This window comes from Ceratotherium simum, chromosome 22 (assembly GCF_057802395.1).
Source record: "Ceratotherium simum simum isolate JZ-2026a chromosome 22, ASM5780239v1, whole genome shotgun sequence".
In the NCBI taxonomy this organism is placed as follows: domain Eukaryota; kingdom Metazoa; phylum Chordata; class Mammalia; order Perissodactyla; family Rhinocerotidae; genus Ceratotherium; species Ceratotherium simum.
In genome coordinates this window covers 4,904,571-4,922,441 of record NC_141921.1, presented here as the reverse complement: position 1 = coordinate 4,922,441, position 17,871 = coordinate 4,904,571, and the positions used below count along the sequence as shown (strand labels likewise).

The 17,871-nt window shown below is 55.4% G+C and overlaps 1 protein-coding gene across 2 annotated transcripts in view; it reads right to left on the bottom strand.

Annotated features, from left to right (window-relative positions):
* The window catches only part of SSBP3 (single stranded DNA binding protein 3), a 162,750-nt gene extending 157,567 nt beyond the window's left edge, over positions 1-5,183 (bottom strand). For both annotated transcript variants that reach the window (XM_004438591.3, XM_004438594.3), the window contains exons 1-4: positions 5,026-5,183; positions 3,956-4,028; positions 3,669-3,730; positions 963-1,047 (exon numbers count right to left, since the gene is read on the bottom strand). In XM_004438591.3, the coding sequence (XP_004438648.1) occupies positions 963-1,047; positions 3,669-3,730; positions 3,956-4,028; positions 5,026-5,081 (276 nt within the window). In that variant the 5' untranslated portion in view covers positions 5,082-5,183. The remainder of the gene's footprint in view (positions 1-962; positions 1,048-3,668; positions 3,731-3,955; positions 4,029-5,025) is intronic.
* Between the last annotated feature and the right edge of the window lie 12,688 nt (positions 5,184-17,871).

Below are 17,871 nucleotides of genomic sequence, written 5' to 3'. Positions count from 1 at the left end.
TCAGAAGTGTTAAGACCAAACAAATCACTCTTACGTGCACATGTGTGTGCACAAAGACAGACACACACAGACACACACACTTAACCTTCTACAAGGCCAATGAGATGTGAAGACTGGAAGGAGCTGGGATGATCTGCAGACACTTCCCCTTCCCTCTCCACCAGAAGATCCTAACCTGATTCATCTGATCATAACGTCTGACTCCAGCCCAGGTTTGGAGTCCAATTTTTTCTTTGAGGGGGACTGCCATGGGAGATGGACACGTGGCAGACATCTCCCTCATAAGCATTTCACAAATCTTAAGCAACTCATCCAGGTAGAGGATGAATGATAGGGTACAAGGCACCACAATGTGACGAAATTAACCATCTCCACAAGAATATTTTGAACACAGGATTATGGACCAGCCAAGGAGCTCAAAGTATACATCATCCTAGTGGATACAACACAAGCCCCACTACCAAACACACCCCCCACCCAAAACATCATTTAAACGATCGCTCGCTAGAAAGTAATGCAAGAGTCCATTTCATCAAATTCTCACTCAACCACTCCTTCTACTCCAAAACACGAGTTTCATATTTGTTTTTTTTGGTGTTGTTATTGTTGTGGTCAATTTTTTCTTAATCCAGCACCAAAGAGGCTCAGTCCCCTCCCAGCTAACTGTCCACTTGGAACATAAACCTCACATGGTTGAGCCCCACACAAAGCCATTTAACTCTCCAGATAGGCATCTACACTCTTCCACATAATTACAACATTATGAAATTCCGTTCACCAAGTTAGAACGCTGCCGCAGGAGGGTCCGGAGCAAGGGCAGCCGGGAGGTGGGCAGAACAGAAAGAAAGGCAAGGAGAAAACAAAGACTACTGCCAGTTGGCTGTGTATTTGCTTTTGGTACTAAAGAAGTTAGAGCTATCCAACCCTGTAATTATTGCCAGGATTAAAAATTCGTTACTCACGTAATCATGAAAGGCTTTCGCTTCACTTGAATGTTCACAAGTGTCTCGCCTTTCAGGAGCTGCACAGTAAAGGTCCCAAAATACGCTGCAAGTCGAAAAATAAAATAAGATCGGGTTACTAATTATTATTTGTGTACCAACGGCAAGTGCCCCACGCATAGTGCTAACAGCACCAGATCTCCCAGAGGTTGGATCCTACCTTCCAGCCTCATTGGGCAAACTCAGCTGAGAAAACAAAATGGACCCAACCTCTTCTGCAACTTAGCCACTTGTAACCAGAGTAATAGTTCTCACCTATCAGGCACCTAGTATGTGCTAGGTGCCTCATACCCATGATACTGCTTGTGACTACCCAGCGCTGTAACGTACATGATTTTATCCCTACTGTAGACGTGGGGCACCTGAAGTTCGGACAGGTTAGTACAACCCACCCACTGATGCCCCGATAGGACGGGTGGGAATCTGGAGGAGAATCCACACTCGTCTCATCTGTGCTCCTTTTATCACCCCCCCAAACCAAAACGGCTGCATTTAGTAAAAAGATTTAATTGTCAAAGTCAGGACTATGATTCATATATGCAGCAATCTGGGTGACTGGCAATAAAGAGAACCTACAGGCTCTTAATCCCAGAGCCCACCCCCCAACCCCAGACCCCTCATTCCTCACCCTTACCCCTCCCCCCTCACCCCCACTCCCACTCAGACCCTCCCTCAAGGTATTCTTATGCAAGAACCATTCCTGCCCTGCCTACCAAAGAACACATATCAATCAGCCAAAGGAAAGACTGGATGACCAAGAATCCAGTCCTTTCACTTTGAAACAGAGAACCCTCCTCAAGAGGCACCTACCCTAGACGTCCCTGCCTCAGCCCCCTCCGTGATTTTGTATGGTCACTCCAACACTTTGTATTACAAGTCCTTTGTTGAACAGTAAAACCCTATACAAACATGCGGTAGTCATTAACAAGGGGCCTCAGAAACCCTCTCCAGGTCAGAAGCTGAAGGCCCAGGGATGGGAACCTGCTGGAAGGGTAAAATGGGCTCTGAGCGAAAGTCCGACTCCTGGCCCAGTGCTCCTGTCCCCATCACAATCTGCCAGCACAGAAGAAACCATCTCAACCACCAGCTCTGCCAGTCATCAGACGAGCCTCTCACTCAGGTGTGTGAATTCACAGCCTGGCCCCTGGGTCAGCTCGACGACTCCCTCCTACCTCGAAAGCTGTAGTTATTTGTTCAGAGTCAAACTGGAGGTGGCAACTTTTAACTAACAAGATCACAGCCACAGCCACTCAGAGCCACCACTGCCTGTGTCCAGCACGACAGACTCTCCGTGTTCCAGGGGCTGAGACAAGGCTGGAGAAGTTTCGGGGGATTACAGATAGAACAGGAAAATCGCAGGCTTCCACCAGCTGCGGACGGAGGCTCTTGAGCCGCACACATTTGATTAACTCCTCCACACACTAAAGATTTCTAACACTACACGCTCCCCAGCCCCTTCTAAGGAACTTTAACTCACAAGTCTAAGTTTCTGCAAAATCCATGACCGGCAGACCTGCCAACCCCATCCACACACCCCTCTCCAAAAACGGCCACGGAAAACCCATCGCCCACTCCTACAGGTAAGTCCTTGCGCCACACCACAGGCTGCCAACACCGGCAGTTCCGAGGTTGGCAGGAGTAATTAAAAACTCATTTTCTCTGCGCAAGTTAGAACAGACTCTTCATCCTCCTGCATTTCAAAGAGACTTGAACAGTAACCTGAGCTGGCGGTCAGGTAAACGCTAAGATCCCAAGACACGGCACTTCAAGTGCTTTTCTGAGCTCAACCAAAATATCAAAAGCCGCTCTGCTTTCTTCTCCTTTTCAAAAGGAGTCAAAGACTCCGCCACTCGGCCCTACAAAACACCCAGGTCTCACACTCCCGCAACTCGCTCCCGCTGACCCTCAGCCTCCCTCCCGCCCGCCTGCAGCAGGCAGAGACCAGACCTGAGTGGCCCCATGCCCGCAGGGGCCCCGGGCCTGCAACAGGGCCACAAACAAGAGGCAGCCCCTAACTCCCAACTACAGGCACTCTGTGAGGTCAACCAGCTAAGGTCTGGGTAAAATGAAACTTTGTGGTTTTAGGGATGTTGGGGGTGGGAGGAGGGCCCTCAGAGGAGAGGAAGGTCCAGTCAGTCTGAATCAGTATCTTTAAAGGAAGTGGCAGCCCCTTCTTGCTTTTTCTCAGGGTGCCTGGAAAAGGCCCCAGTTGATTTTCGCTCTCAAGGTTTCAAGCTCACAGAAGAAAAAGGACGGGACAGACAGGCTAGTTGTAAAACAGACCTGGTGTCCCCTCCACCCCGCCCCGCCCCCACTCCCTCTAATTAAAGCAGCATGCAGAATTGACAAAGATCCTTCAAGGTTTTTTCAAGCCCCTGCCTAATGCCCAGAGTGAGATGAGAAAGTAAGGAGTTTCTACCCAAACACCAGGCAGGATTCAGTAGGTTCTTAGTAAGAGGGGAAAGAGGAGGCGAAAACTTTAGACATCAGCCCCTTCTGCCCTCTCCCTCTTGCCCCAGTGCTGGTCCCACTACACAGAGGCGCTCTGCTGCCCGCAACATCGCATGCTAAGGCGTGGGGGGCCTGCTGTAGGCCTCCCATCTTTGTTCACCGGGACCCTGGGCTCAGAACAAAACAAACACACACAAAACTATCACATAAACTTACCACCACCACGAGTGCAAAAACCCTGGTGGTTCTCCCAACGTGATGTTTTTTTCCCATCGAATCTGAAAAGGAGAGAGCAGAGACAGCTTAGAGGAGCAAGGGGAAGGGGTGGGCTGGGAGCTTCCCCCAGCCAAAAGGCTGTGAAGATCAACTAACAATAAATGCCAAAAGGTGATAAAAATTCAAAATGGTGGCCACAGTGGCTGCTCCTGAAAACAAAGGCTCTAAGAATGGGGGCGGGGGGGGGGGGTGTCAAGAAATTGGATGATGGGGGGAGTTCCACTCACCTCCGACAAGAAGGTCTGTGCAGATTTCTGTGCTCCTACGTGCAGTAAATATTCGTAGACGTATAAAGCTAACCTGGAAAGTGGGCAGAAAACACAGAGAGAAAGAAAGCGTCAGATCATACGGGGCGCTCGCTCCTGGACCTTGCCAGCCAGCTTCCAGCCCTGTCTGCGCTATCCCACCGTGGCCCCGACCAGAGGTGAGCAGCCAGCTCGGCCCTGCCTTGGGGCCGCGGGTGCGAGCAGTCCGGGGTGGGGACCAGGGAACGCGCTACTTCAAGCCGTGGGGGCTGGAGAACAGCCCCCAAACTTGAACTTCAAGAGGCGCCAGGACGAAACCCACCTAGGTCTCTCAGACTCGCAAGCCACCGACCCCCGCGAGCCTCCCTCCTTCCCCCGACCCACTCCTTGCCACCCTCTCCCCAGCTCTGGGGGTCCGGGTAGACGCCATCCCGGACTCCGGGGCGCTCAGTGAGCTCTGGAGAGAGCAGCAAAGCGCCACCGTCCCACCTCCCCCAAACAACTGTCCCCCAAGCCTAGGGCCAAGCCGGCGCCGCCGTCCCTGCCCAGCCCGGCGCCCCGGAGGGCGCGGGGCCGGCAGCGAGGCCGAGGGCAGGCAAGGGAGAGCGCTCGGGGCCGAACAAAGCCCCGGCACGCACTCCTCACGCCGCGGGCGGACAAAAGGAGCCTTCGGGGCTGGAGAAGCCACGCGCCCCCTGCCCGCGCCCGGTGGGCGAAGTGCGGCCCGGCGGGAGCGCCCAGGCCGGGCGGGCGCCGGGGCTCGCTCGCGGGACCTCGCCCACTCCTCCCCGCGGGCCCCGCGCCCGGCACGCCCCACGGCCACCAAATGCCCCCTCCCCCGGCGGCGCCCCCGTCGCCCCTTCCCCGATGCCCCAGCATCGCCAGCTCCCAACAATGGGCTCTCCCACGCCGCCCGCCGCGGCCTCGGGAAGGGGCCAGGCAGCAGCGCCGGGGCAGGGGCGCAGCAGCCCCCCGTCCGCCCGCCCACCTGCCTCCCACCGCCCGCCCGAGCCCGGCGGCGGCGCGGCCGCCACTTGGAAGACGGGGCTTACTTTTCCCGAGCCTGCCCGTCCGAGGGCACCGCCGAGCCTTTGCCTTTGGCAAACATGGTTTGCAGAGAAGAGGGCGCCGAGCCTCGCCGCCGCCGCCGCCGCCGCTAGCGCTCCGCTGCTCCCGAGCTGCCCCTGGCTCCCGGCCCCCTCCCCGGCTCGCCCGCTCGCTCGCGCTCTCCTCGCCGCGCTCCCCTCCCTCCCCCCCGGCGCTGGCTCCGCGCTCTTTCCAGCTGTCAAAGCGTCAGCCCTGGCCGCGGCCCCATCGCCCTGGAACTCTCCCGCGCCGGCTCGGCCTGGGTGCCGCTGCCGCCGCCACTCGCGCGCCGGCCCGGCTGCCGCTGGCTCGCTCGCGCGCCCGCCCGGCTCCGCCTGCGCCGCCCTCTGCGCCTCCGGCACCGCTGCCGCCGCCGCCGCCGCCGCTGGTCTACTTGGAGCGCAACCGAACGTGGCTGCCCGGGCGGGCGAGCGCGGCGGGCGTCAACGGCCCGCGATGGATGGTCGCCTCGGCCAATCGGCGCTCGGGGGCGGGCCCGGGGCGGCCGGGAGGGACGCCCTGTCAGCGCCCGGCCGCGGCAGTCCCCGCGGCGGCCGCCTCCTGGGAGCCGCTGCCTCAGCTCCCGCGGGCGAGCCGGGGTGTCCGGGGCGCGCGTCGCCTCTCTCTCCTGTAGATGTGGGGAGGAGGGGACACGAAGCGGACGGAGCCCTGGTCTCCCGGCCCCACCGGGGAGGGGGGTTGACCAGCGCTCTCGGCGGCGAGGGCCACTGGGGGGCGGGGGGCGCTGCGGCAGCGTCGGAGGGGAGGGGGCGCGGACCCCTAAGCGGAGCAACGCGGGCCCCCTCCCGCCACATCCCTTCCCTTATCTGCCCCTCGCCTCCCCCCGCCGCGGTCCGCGCCTGCCCAGCCCTTATCTCCCCCCTCCTCGCCTGCCCTCCCCCTGGGCCTGGGCCCCGACCCCGACCCCGACCCCCTCCCCAGACTTCAACCCGGCCGCCCCGCCCCCGGTCCTCCCTCGCGCCCAGTCTGGCCTCCGAGCGCCGGGCCCGGGGCTCCACGCTGCGAGCTGGGCGGCTCGAGCCGGCGCCGAGGCGCGCGGCTGCTCCTTTACTAGATCATTAAAATACTTTGGAAAACCCCAAAGTGGGGCCGCGCGAAAATGGCCCTTGGCGTGCTTTGGGGAGCCTGGGGGAGGGGACGGGGACTTGGGCTAAGAGAAGGGAGAGTGAATGCTCCCAAATTTCCAAGGTCTGCCAGCCCTGGCAAGTTAGCCCCTTGGCTTCTCTACGGGAGACGGTACCATTCTAGGGGAGGGGGCGTCACCTGGGCGCCCCGCGACGCGGAATGCGCGCCACAGAAATCTGCAAACTTCAAATAAATGGAGCTAAATTGGGGAGTGGGGGACGAGAGTCAGGCGTGGGGGGAGGGGAAGCTTCCATTGTCAGTGACCCAGGTGTACAATGGGAAATTGAGGGGGGCGCTGGCAGAGTGACCCAGCTATTTGCTGCTGACTCCTTTCTGCCCACGCTGAGAATCCCGGGGACACACTGCGTGTCCCTCACTAGAGACTCTTAAGACCAGAAACCAGCGGAATAGGGGAAGACTCCCCCATTTTCAGACTGTTTTTAGAGCGCGGTTCTCTTTAAATGTGATAAAACACAGTCGGCTCTGTCTCTTTAAAAGAGTCAAGCAGAAAAAGCTGTGTAAGCGCTGATTGGCTGCCTGTTTGGATACATCTTTAGGGGAGCCTTGAAACTGTTAGCCTAGGTTGATTTTTTTTTTTTTTTAACTGCGCTGTTCCAATAAACAAGTAACGCCCCTCCCCCTAACATGCCTCGCACCAAACAATTAAAGGATAGGTCAGTGTCCTCGGGAAAACACGTTTCAAGTAGGAAAACTCAGAAGTAGATTTTAACAAAATAAAGAATAATTCCCTACCATTAAAGTTTGCTTATTTTGATCTGTGGAAGAGAGAAAATGGGCTTTTAAAAGAAATGCCCCGCAGCAAATGGATCTGCATTGGTTCAGGAAGGAGACTCTGGGTGCATTTTTGGAATAATGTTCTACTCAGTGTAGAGTAGAACATTCAGCCTCCCTGAATTCGAACACAGCCAGGCCCCGCGGACGCCTCTGGACGCACTATGCTCCCTGTGGGGACCGGGAGGTCGCAGGGGAAGGGGCAGAAAAGGGAAACTCTGAACCCTGGTCTGTGGTTGTCTGCGTGCTGGCCCCTGGTTTAAAGGTTGTTCTGTGAATGAGAGAGGCATGGAGGTTGGGAGGGAGTTGAAATACAACGATAGGGGAGAGAAGGAAATAATTACAGTTATTTTTTCCCCTAGGCGGTTTAATTTAATAGGGCTAACTTAAGCTACCTTAGAGCCCACACTAATTAAATTGGCCTGCTCTTACCCTTCCCCTGGACTTCTATTTTTGATGGGCTAGGAACGGCTGGGGATGGCTTGTCAACAGACTGACTCACAAGAAGCCTGACTCATCTTGGGTCTGCAAGGCCCACAAATTATGAGTATCAAGAGTCTCGGTTAGGTCCTGGCTAAAGGAAAACACTGCCCTTCTCTCCAGCAGGTTGGCCATGCCTCCCAGCGTCAGGACTGCTGCACAGGCGGATCTCTTGATGCATCGTTTTCCTCATCTGTCAAATGGGAAAGGGAGGTTAGAAGACCTTTGATATCTTTCGAGAGTCTGATGTTCTATGACGCTGATTTCCCTTCTGTAGTTTTCTTCCCCATCCCCCACCCTGAAAAAAGGACCAGCACCTCCTTCCAGAGCATGTGTGGCAAGAAGAGAGGGGATGGCATTTGGGGAACCTGTACCAGGCACCCTGTCCCTGTTGTCTGCGCTTGGCTGGGGCTTGACGTGGAATGAGCCCCCATGTCATAGGTTCCTGGTAGAGCTAGAAGAGGCAGTGGGAGGGCCCATGCAGAAAGCAGGGAGCCTCCCAGCCTGCTGGAAAGAAGGGAGCTGATGGGTTCCCGGGAAGCAGGACCACTCAGCAGCCCCAACTAGGTGTGTGGCTCCTACCACAATGATCCAAAATGCGGTCGGATCAGAAGCCGGTCCAAACACCCAAGAACAGCATTCGAAACCCCAATTTGCCTTTCCCCACTGGATCCCCCAGTCCCCACCTTCCCTGGACCACTTCTTGGGGCCTGGTGTCTCTGCCTGGAATGTATCCCACCCCAACCCCCTTCTTTGACCATTCCTTAAGGCTGACGTCCCCTTCAATGCCATCTGCTTCACAAAAACCTCCCTGCCTCTCACTACTGGAGCAAAGCCCATCCCTCTATCCCTCTGCTGGGTCTCATTTTCTTGAACCTCCGTAGTAGCTGTCCATTCGTTCTATGTATTGTTGAAGCCAGTTGTTTATTGTCTGTCTCCCCTGCCAGACTGGGGGTGGGGGGTGGGCAGGAGCTAACTCTGAGTCATCTTTGTGTCTCCAGCCCCCCTACAGCTTCAGTACCTGTGTGCAGATTAACATTCAGTGTACACACCGGGGGCTATGGGGACCACGAGAGGAAAAACAGTCCCATCCCCAGTAGCTCTGGGCACGGCGGGAAGATAAGAAATGGACACCACCAACAATAGGCTTAGATAAGGCCACTCCCCCGGCCCCATCTACCTCAGCTACAGCCACCTGGGACTACTGTACTTTCAATTCCCAGGATACACCAAGCTGTTTCACACATCTACCCTGGAGTCATTTGTTCTTTCTCCCTCTCTCTCTCCCTTCCTCCTTCTCTCCCTCTTTCTGTTCCTTTTGTCCTTTCTTGAGCATCTACTACGTACCAGGCACTGATCTAGGCGCTGGGTAATAAACCAGACAGAAATCCATACCCCGTGGAGCTTCTGCTGTTGTGAAATCCTCTGCCCAAAAGCTTCTTCCTCTGACAGACTGCTGCTCACTCTTTTATTTTATTTTTTTGCTGAGGAAGATTAGCCCTGAGCTAAGATCTGTGCAGATCTTCCTCTATTTTGTATGTGGGACACCGCCACAGCATGGCTTGACAAGCGGTACGTAAGTCCGTGCCCGGGATCTGAACCCTTGAACCCCAGCCCACCGAAGCACAGCACTCGAAGTTAACCACTATGCCACTGGGCTGGCCCCCTGCTCACTCTTTTAAAATCCAGCCCAGGTACGTAGCACCTTCTCCAGAAAGCCTTCCCAGGAAGGCGTCTCTGAGCTCCCAGTCAGGGCCAGGTGTCCCCTGGCAGCTGCTGTGCCTTCCCCGACCACGACTGACTGCTGTTGTCCACACTGCGCGGGCGTGGTTGTGTGTGCATGTCCCCCACGGGAACGTGAGCTCCTCCTGGTCAAGGGTTGATGGTCACTCACCTGAGGACCTCCAGTGCCCAGCAAGTGTGGGAAAGGAACAGAAGAAATGAGTAGCTGAGTGACCAGAATGTGAGTTGAGAGAGGAGGAGAAGGAGGGTGAATTCGAAGAGTAGGCCCGCATGGCCACCCCTTCTCTCAGCTGCAGAAACAGAGCAGAAATCCTGGCTCTGGTTGGCAGGGGCTGGGCCTCCAGAAGGTGGCAGTTAAAGGAAAAGGAGTCCAGGCCCATGGGCTCAACCGTGGAGGTTGTGTTTGCCGGCATGCCAGAGGGCCTGTTTCCTCTCCCTGGTCCGCGGCTCTATTTCCATATCCCTCACAGCCACTGGGAGGACGGGGCGGGGTGGGGGTGGGGGGCTGTGTGAATGGACGCTGAGCATGCGGCCTGTCTCCCTCCTGCCTGCAGCACACAGGGTCCTGGAATTTCATTGGGTCACCTCCAGTCAAAACCTCGGGCTGCTCTGCCAAGGGAGGCTTGGGCCAGGCTGGTCAGCCCCGGTTTTAGCAGAAGTTTCCTCAAGGGGATCATGGGTTTCAGGGGCCTCTGTGGGGAGAGTGCAAAATCCAGCACCCAGAAGCCTAGCTTCAGCTTGGCTCAGGGCTTTGCTGGTGAACTTCAGGCAGGCGACATCCCCTCTCTGAGCCTGTTTTGAAAGGAAGATGTTAATGCCTGTGTCAAAGGCAGGGGGGAGGACAATGTGCAGAAACTGATGGGAAATGGCTGTCGGTCAGTGCTGGCCGAGCCCACCGTCCAAACCCCTCTAGACAAGGGAGGGTCACGGCTTGAAGGCTGTTTAGAGGCTCAGCGAGATAGTAATTGGGGAACGTTTTATAGAGAAAGACGATGACTCCTGGTGTTATTAGCATAGCAGAGCCGGCAAACAGAGAGGTGCTGAGGAAGAAGGAAGCGGATTTAAGTTCAACATCAAATGTGTTTTTGCAGGGTCCTCCGATGGACAGATGCTTGTCCTGAGCCAACTTGTCCTAGCAAAATGGGTTTTAGGCAATTTCTTGAATGGGTTTAGTTCTATCTAGAAAGCAGCTACTAAGTGCTTAGCCCTGAGCCAGGGCCATGGGAGGTACCAGAGAATACCAGGCGAGGTCCTGCCCGGGGTGGCTGGGGGAGGAGGCTGACCCTGCGCCTCCCTCGCCTCCTGTCCAGAGTGTCCTGACCTTGAGTCCACTCCCATCCCAGGAGCTGACCCTGCGCCTCCCTCGCCTCCTGTCCAGAGTGTCCTGACCTTGAGTCCACTCCCATCCCACCCTCCACAAAGCCTTCTGTCTGAGACTCGGGTTCAGTTCCCCCTTCCGTCCTCTACCCGGCCTTGGACCAGCACTCAGTATTGTCACTCACTTGCCACACCTTTGCTCGTGCTGTTCCCTCCCCCCGGAAGGCTTTCTCCCAGATGGAGGCTTCACTCATCCTCTCATTCCTCCGGGTCCCCCATCAGACATCGCCAGAGCCCTCCCTAACGAACCTCTGTGGAGTGGCACCTGCCCCCTTATCCTGTTCTGTTTTTCTCCATAGCAACCATCACTGCCTGACATGTTATATGTTTGTTTATTTTTTTCTTACCTATGTCCCTCGTTAGACTTTAAGCACTGTGGGAGTTTTATCCCCACTTTTAGAACAGGTAATCCATAAAAATGTGTTAAATGTTGAATAGAATAATTCCTTAAACGAAGGCTTCCTGAACATCTGGTATGAGCAGGGCATCACGGTAGGTGCTGAGAATGCAGTGTGCACAAGATGATGGCGGTCTCCCTCTGCGTGAGCTCACAGCCCAGCGGGAGAGACAGGGGTTAATTCAGTAGGCATACAGACAAATACGTCATGACAAAGTGTGCCAAGTAGAGGGTGCTCTAAGAGCAAATAAGTCTGACCTGTGGGGGAGGGGCGGTGGTCAGGGAGGGCTTCTCTCTGGAGGTGACATGTGAGTTCTAAAGGATGTGTGTGAGTTAACCACGCAGAGGGGGAATGTTCCAGTCAGGGAAGGAAAGTCTCAGCAGCAGGGAAGAGCCCTGCCGGGTGGAGTTATTGATAGCTGATCCTTGTGGCAGGAGCAGACGCCCAGCAGTCCTGCAGGTGCCCCTTGCCGTGGTATCAGAGAAACCCCAGAGCAGAAAGCAAAGCTTGCTCACGTAGCTGAGGGGAGGTGCTGTTGGCTAACACTGCGGGAGACGGGTTACTGTTAGCAATGGCTGGAGTCAAAATGGGCTGACCACTTTCTCAGCTGTTAGAATGGCTATTATAGAAAAAAGAAAGAAAATAACAAGTGTTGGTGAGCACATGGAGAAATTGGAAGGCTTGTGACTGTTGGTGGGAATGTAAAATGGTGCAGCCACTGTGGAAAACAGCATGGCAATATCTCAAAAAATTAAACACAGAATTACCATAGGATCCACCAATTCCACCTCTAGGTGGAACAGATACCTAAAATAAATGAAAGTAAGGACTCAAAGATGTTGGTACACCAAGGGTCACAGCAGCGTTATTCACAATAGCCAAAAGATGGAAACGACCCAAATGTTCTTTGGCAGGTGAATAGAAAAACAAAACATGGTATATGCATACAGTGGAATATTATTCAACCTTGAAAAGGGAATGCAATTCCGATGCACGCTACAACATGGGTGAACCTTGACAACATTATGCTAAGTGAAATAAGCAGACACAAAAGGACAGATATTGTATGAATCCACTCACATAAGGTATCTAGAATAGGCAAATTCATAGGCAGAAAGTAGAACGGTGGTTGCCACGGGCTGGGGGAGGGGGAATGGGGAGTCATCAAATAATGGACACAAAGTTTCAGTTGGGGAAGATGAAACGGTTCTGGAGATGGGTGGTGATTATGGTTGTACAACAATGTGAATACACTTAATGCCATTAAATTGTACACTTAAAAATTGTTGGGGCTGGCCCCCAGGCGTAGTAGCTAAGTTCGCCTGCGGCCTGGGTTGGCGGGTTCGAATCCCGGGCGTGGACTTACACCACTTGTCAGCCATGCTGTGGCGGCAACCCACATATAAAGTAGAGGAAGATTGGCACAGATGTTAGCTCAGGCCTAACCTTCCTCAAGCAAAAAAACCGAGGAGGATTAGCAATTGATGTTAGCTCAGGGCTGATCTTCCTCTGCAAAAAAGAAAAAAAAAAGTGAAAATGGTAAGTTTTAAGTTATGTATATTTTACTACAAAACAAAAGGAAAAAAACTAGGTTGAGAGCTATGAGGCAGGGCACAACCTAATACAGGATGTCATGGGGCTTCAAAAGGGGCGCCTAAAGGAAAGGCGGGTACCTAATCTAGCCCAGTGGGGGTGGGGTGGGATGGAGCGGGAGATGGTCAGGGAAAGCTGTCTGGAGGAGGCCAAGGCTAAGCTGAAGTCTGAATGGGAGTTGAGGGGCAGCAGGTGTGGAATACCTTTAGACAGAAGGCACAGCATTAATTAATTTATTCAACTGAGGCTGGACCGTTCAGGCCTGGGGTGTCATGCTAAGAAGTTTGGTCTTTGTCCTGCAGGCAGGGGCTTTAACCAGGGGTGACCCACCTGTGCCTCGGAAAGAGCACCCTGGAGGCCATTGTGGACTAGGCAAGGCTGCGAGCAGTGAGGCGTGGGGAGAGGTGCTGGGCCGGCAGGATGGAGAGCAGCTGACGGGTGAGAATCTCCTGGGCTTGGTGGCCAACAGGTGTGAGGTGTCTACGCTGACTCCCAGGCATGGGTGATGGGGCTCCCACTCGGGGAGCCCTGGAGGGGAGGCAGGTCTGTGGGTGGGGAGCATGAGGAGATCCGTCTGATACGTGGAGTGTGAAAAGCCCGTTGGGTGCCCAGCGGGAGCTATCCAGGACACAGATGACGAGTCTGGAGGTCCGGAGAGAAGTCTGCCCCAAAGATGTGGTCTGGGGAGCCATCAGGACCTAGAATGTAGATTTAAGCCCCGGGCAGAGCTAAGATGACCCGAACATATCTGTGAGAGAGAAGACGTGTGGGCATGGGGCACGTGCACCCCCAACCAGGAGCACCGGCTGTCCCCATGCTCCTGAAACCCTCTCCTCTCACAGTTTCAGGGACTCCGCTCTCTCCCAGTTTCCTTCCTTCTGCTCTGACTGTTCTTCCTAGTACTCTTTCAAGGATTCTTTTTTCTCCAGCCTCCTCTTAAAATTTCATTAGTCAAGCTATTGCTGATACAATGTTACATAACAAACAGCCCCAAATCTCAGTGTCTTCTGATAAAAGTCATTTATTTCTCACTTCCAGGTCTGCAGTCAACCGGGTGGCTCTGCTCCAGGGTGCAGCTCAGGTCTACTTTGGGGGTCTCCCATGCCGGGGCCCAGGCTGAAGGGCAGCGGCTGCCTGGCATGCTGTTCCCAGAGCGGGGAAAGGAGCGCCAGAGGTGGAGCCAACCCACAGGAGCATGTCTGCTCCCAGGTCGCAAGGCCAACCCCAACCCCAGGGGGCAGGGAAGTTATGCCTCCTGCAGAAGCGGGTGGGTATTCGCTGAGCAGTCACACAGTCCACCACAAACGAGCTCCTCCCAGGCTCCGTCCTTGATGTTCTCCTTCACTTTGGGCAAGTTCAGCCGTGCACACAGCATTGACCCCACCTGAACCTCCATGATGACTCCTGGACCCATCCCACCGGCCCAGATCTTTTTCTCCAGCCCCCCTTCTGTGTAGTTACAGGCATTCCCACCTGGATGCTCGTCGGGCGCCTCAAATCCCTGTGTCCAGAACTGGACTCGGTATTTCTCCCCATCCAATTTCTGTAGTCTGCCCCCATCTCTGCACTCAGCACAAACACCTAGCCAGTTACCTGGGCAGAAACCTGAGAGCCGGTCTCTGCTCCTTTTCTTCCTTACCCACTGCCAGCGCCTCAGTTGGTCGGCTGGATCTAGTAAGCATCCCACATTCTGTCCACTCCCCACCACCTGTGCTCTCGTCACCACAGCCTAGTCCTGGGTTATTGCACGGCCCCCCAGCTGATCTGTCTGCCTTCAGATTCTCCCCTGACCATCCGCCCTCTCCTTGCCAGCCAGAGGGATGTGTTTGCGGCACAGGTGTGACCATGGCATGGTCCTGCTCGAAACTCTTCAGTGGCCCCCCATCTCATACAAGATGAAGCCCGAGGTCCTCAGCAAAAAAGTTCAAGGTCCTTCATGATACGACTCCTGTCTCCCTCTGCAGCCCATTGCTCCCCAGCGTCCTGGGCACTGGGCATGGATATGCTCCCTGGGAGCCTGCCGCCTGTGGGGGAAGCAGACAACTCCATCGGTACTTATGATACAACACAAGTGTCACGATGAGGGTACAGGCCCCTGTGGGCATAGTGCAGGTGTGCTGGTCCAAGGGGACAGGGAAGGTGGCCTGGAGGAGGTGGCCTTCCTTGGACTATAATGGGAGTGGATGAGTGCTCTCAGGGAGAAGCTGGAGACGGAGCTCTGAGGAGCACCAACAGGTCTGATGGAGGAGGAGCTGGAGAAGGAGACTGAGGAAGCCTGCCCAGAGGGGTCAACGGGGGGAAAATCCGGGGATGGGGTGCCCAGGGAAGCAGTGCTTCAAGGAGGACGCTGAATGCCAGAGAGGTGGAGCAGGAGAGATTTTGAAAATGGCCTTGGGATAGAGCTCTGCGGGGCCGTGGTTGGCTGGGGAGAGCAGTTTTAGGGGCGCGATGGGGACAGAAGCCAGATCATGGGGGTGGAGGCCTGGGAGGGGAGACAAATAAAGACAGCAAGTGCAGACAACTCTTCCAAGAAGTTTGGCTGTGAAAGGGTAAGAGGCAGGCCAGCACCCTGGGGGGAAGGAGCTTTTCTGTTTTGGTTGAAGACGGGACAGACTAGAACCTGTGTAAATGCTGATTGGAAGGGGCCAGTAGAGAGGAAGAGGCCGAAGGTACTGGGTGGAGGTAAAGGAGGACGTTAGAGTGAAGTCCTAAGATGGGAAGGGAAGGGACTCAACACAGATGGAGAGACGTCTTCACCTCTCTCTGGGAACACAGAGATGAGGAAACTCCACCTGTGCCCTGGAGTCCTCATAGTCTAGGGGAGGGGGCTTTGCAGAGGAGGTAAGCTTGGAGCTGGGGCTTTGACAGTTGAGCAGGAGTTTGCTAGGCAGACCAGCAGTGTAAACGGATCCCAGTCAAGGGAGCAGCACGAGGCGTGGGAGAGCCAATATGTTAGAGTACCACGTTTGAGGGGGGCGTGGTGAAAGGAGAGGGGGACCAGGGGCTTCTCGCACCTTCCACATTGATTTCATGAGAGCCTGTGAACTCAAGGCCCAGCGTGGGCACCAGTGCATCCTGAGGGAAGCCAAGGACGCTGCCCTGTTCGTCTCTGTGTTGCCCAGTACCTGGCCTATGTGTGTGCTGAGTGAATGAAGCATTCAGGTTCTGGTGGAGTAAGTCTCTCCTGAGGATGCGTGCTGTGGAGACTGCAGGGTTTCCTCAGGTGAGTCGTTCCTTCTGTTCCTTCCGTGTGCCGACGCTGTGCTGGGCCAGGGCCCCCAGTGAGTGCCGGGCAAATGTTAGCTGTGTCCCTGGGAGCCCCGTGTCCAAAACCTCCTTTCCAGCCACCCCTCCACCGCTGCAGGCGTCAGCCCATGGGGGGCTGAGAGGACTCCAGAGACCCCCATGGAAGGAGGGTGCAGGAGCCGCCGTCTCCCCTGCTATCTGGGGCACCCAGAGCAGAGCTCGCAGGCTCGTGTTCTCCACTTCTGAGCCCCGTTTCCATGGAAACAGACATCGGCAACCATCAGAGTCCCAGCTTTCAAACACAGGTCTCTTCCAAAACTTACTCTCACGTGACTCATAGACTCCACGATTGTCGGGGCTGCAGGAGCTTAGAGAGCGTCCCACCCTCCCCCGTGTGAGGAGGGGAGTCGGGTACTGCGGGGCAGAGCCAGGCCTAGAACTCAGTTCAGTGCTCTGATCTTCATCCGTTGCTCCCAACCTGGGAGGCCCAGAAGCCATCCATACCGTTAGCCTGAGCCTCAGTTTGCCCATCCATCCGTGTAACAAGGAGCTAGTACCTCAAGTCCACGTGTGCTTGTTGCGCACCTCAGGATCCTGGAGCTCAGGGCAGGGAGCCCAGACCCGTCCAGACCAGTGGGAGTGGGGTGGGTGGTGGTCAGACTGGGAGCTTGACCCTAGCACAGCCCCCGGTCTCCAGGGCCTCCCCTCCAAGGCTGATGTCACTGCAACCCAAGACCTGCTTCCCGGCCACTGAGGGCTGGGCTCCTGCCCCAGAGGACATTGGGAGGGGGAAAGGAGGGGGCGCAGAGCAGGCTCGCGGGAAAAGGGCTTCTCGGCCATGTCCCCTGGCTCTGCCTCTCTGTCCCTGGAATACTGTCCCTCTGCTTGCGCTCCGGTCTCCGCCTCCTTCTCACTCTGCTCTGTCTCGTGGTCCCTTGCGCTCTCTGTTTCTGCATCCCTGTCATCTGTGCCTCTTCTGTCTCTGGGTCTCTCTGTACAGTTCCCTCTCTGGCTCTTGCTGGGTGGCTTCTCTGGGTTCCTCTGTTCTCACACTAGAGACCCGTGAGGACAGGATTGTGTCTGTTTCATCCGTTGTCGCATCTGCAATGCACCTGGCTCATAGTAGGTGCTCAACAAGTGTTTGTCGAGTGAGCTACCCTCTTATATGTCTGCCTGTGTCTCTCCCTCTCTCCCTCCTGTGTGTCCTCGTCTCCTCTGTCCTCTCTCTTGGCCTCCTCTGCTGATGTTGTGCATCTTTTGACTTCTGCATCTCTCTCTCCTTTTCTGTCTTTGTCTCTTTTGCTCAGTCTCTCTCATTCTCTCTCACTGTTCTGCCTCTCAGTCGCTGCCGGCCTCTCTTACACACACACACACACAAAACCATCTGTGGCATTCTTTCCTGTAAATGTTTTCTAGGTTGATGTGGGTTTAGGAAACCTAATTTCAAGCCTTCAGCTCCAACCCTCAGAAAGGCGCCTACACACGTTCCCCCTCCCCCAAATTACCATTATAAACAGGACCAGGCACTGGGGCAGCCCAGCCACACTGGGAAGTCAGCTGTTTGTTTCTAATGCCTTCAGCTGGCTCCTGAGTCACTGTTTCCCTGTGTCCAGTGCCCTCCTGAACAGCAAGACCCCCAGGGCCAAACGACTGCCCTTCCAATAGCCTGCTGTAGGGAAAGGCTCTGAGACCAGTCCCTCATTGCCCTGCTGTGACCCTAGTCACCATCAGAATCCTTCAGGGGCCTGTCTGAAAGTCTCTTCTCTGAGGGGCTGAGGGGATATGAAGGTTTTGCCCCGGGAAGAGGAGTTTTAGGCACCTAGAAGCTTGAGGGTGCAGTATGTGGGGGCTCAGAGAAAGAGGTTGTATACCCCCAAATACCAACCCTGTAGGCAGCCCGCTAATTGAGAGAGTGTGACGTGGTGGTGGGAACATGGGTATGGAGTCCAACAGAAGAGCTGGTTCAACCTCAGCTCTACCCCTTATTCACTGTGTGGCCTTGGGCAAGCTATTTGACCTCTCTGGGCCTCCATTTCC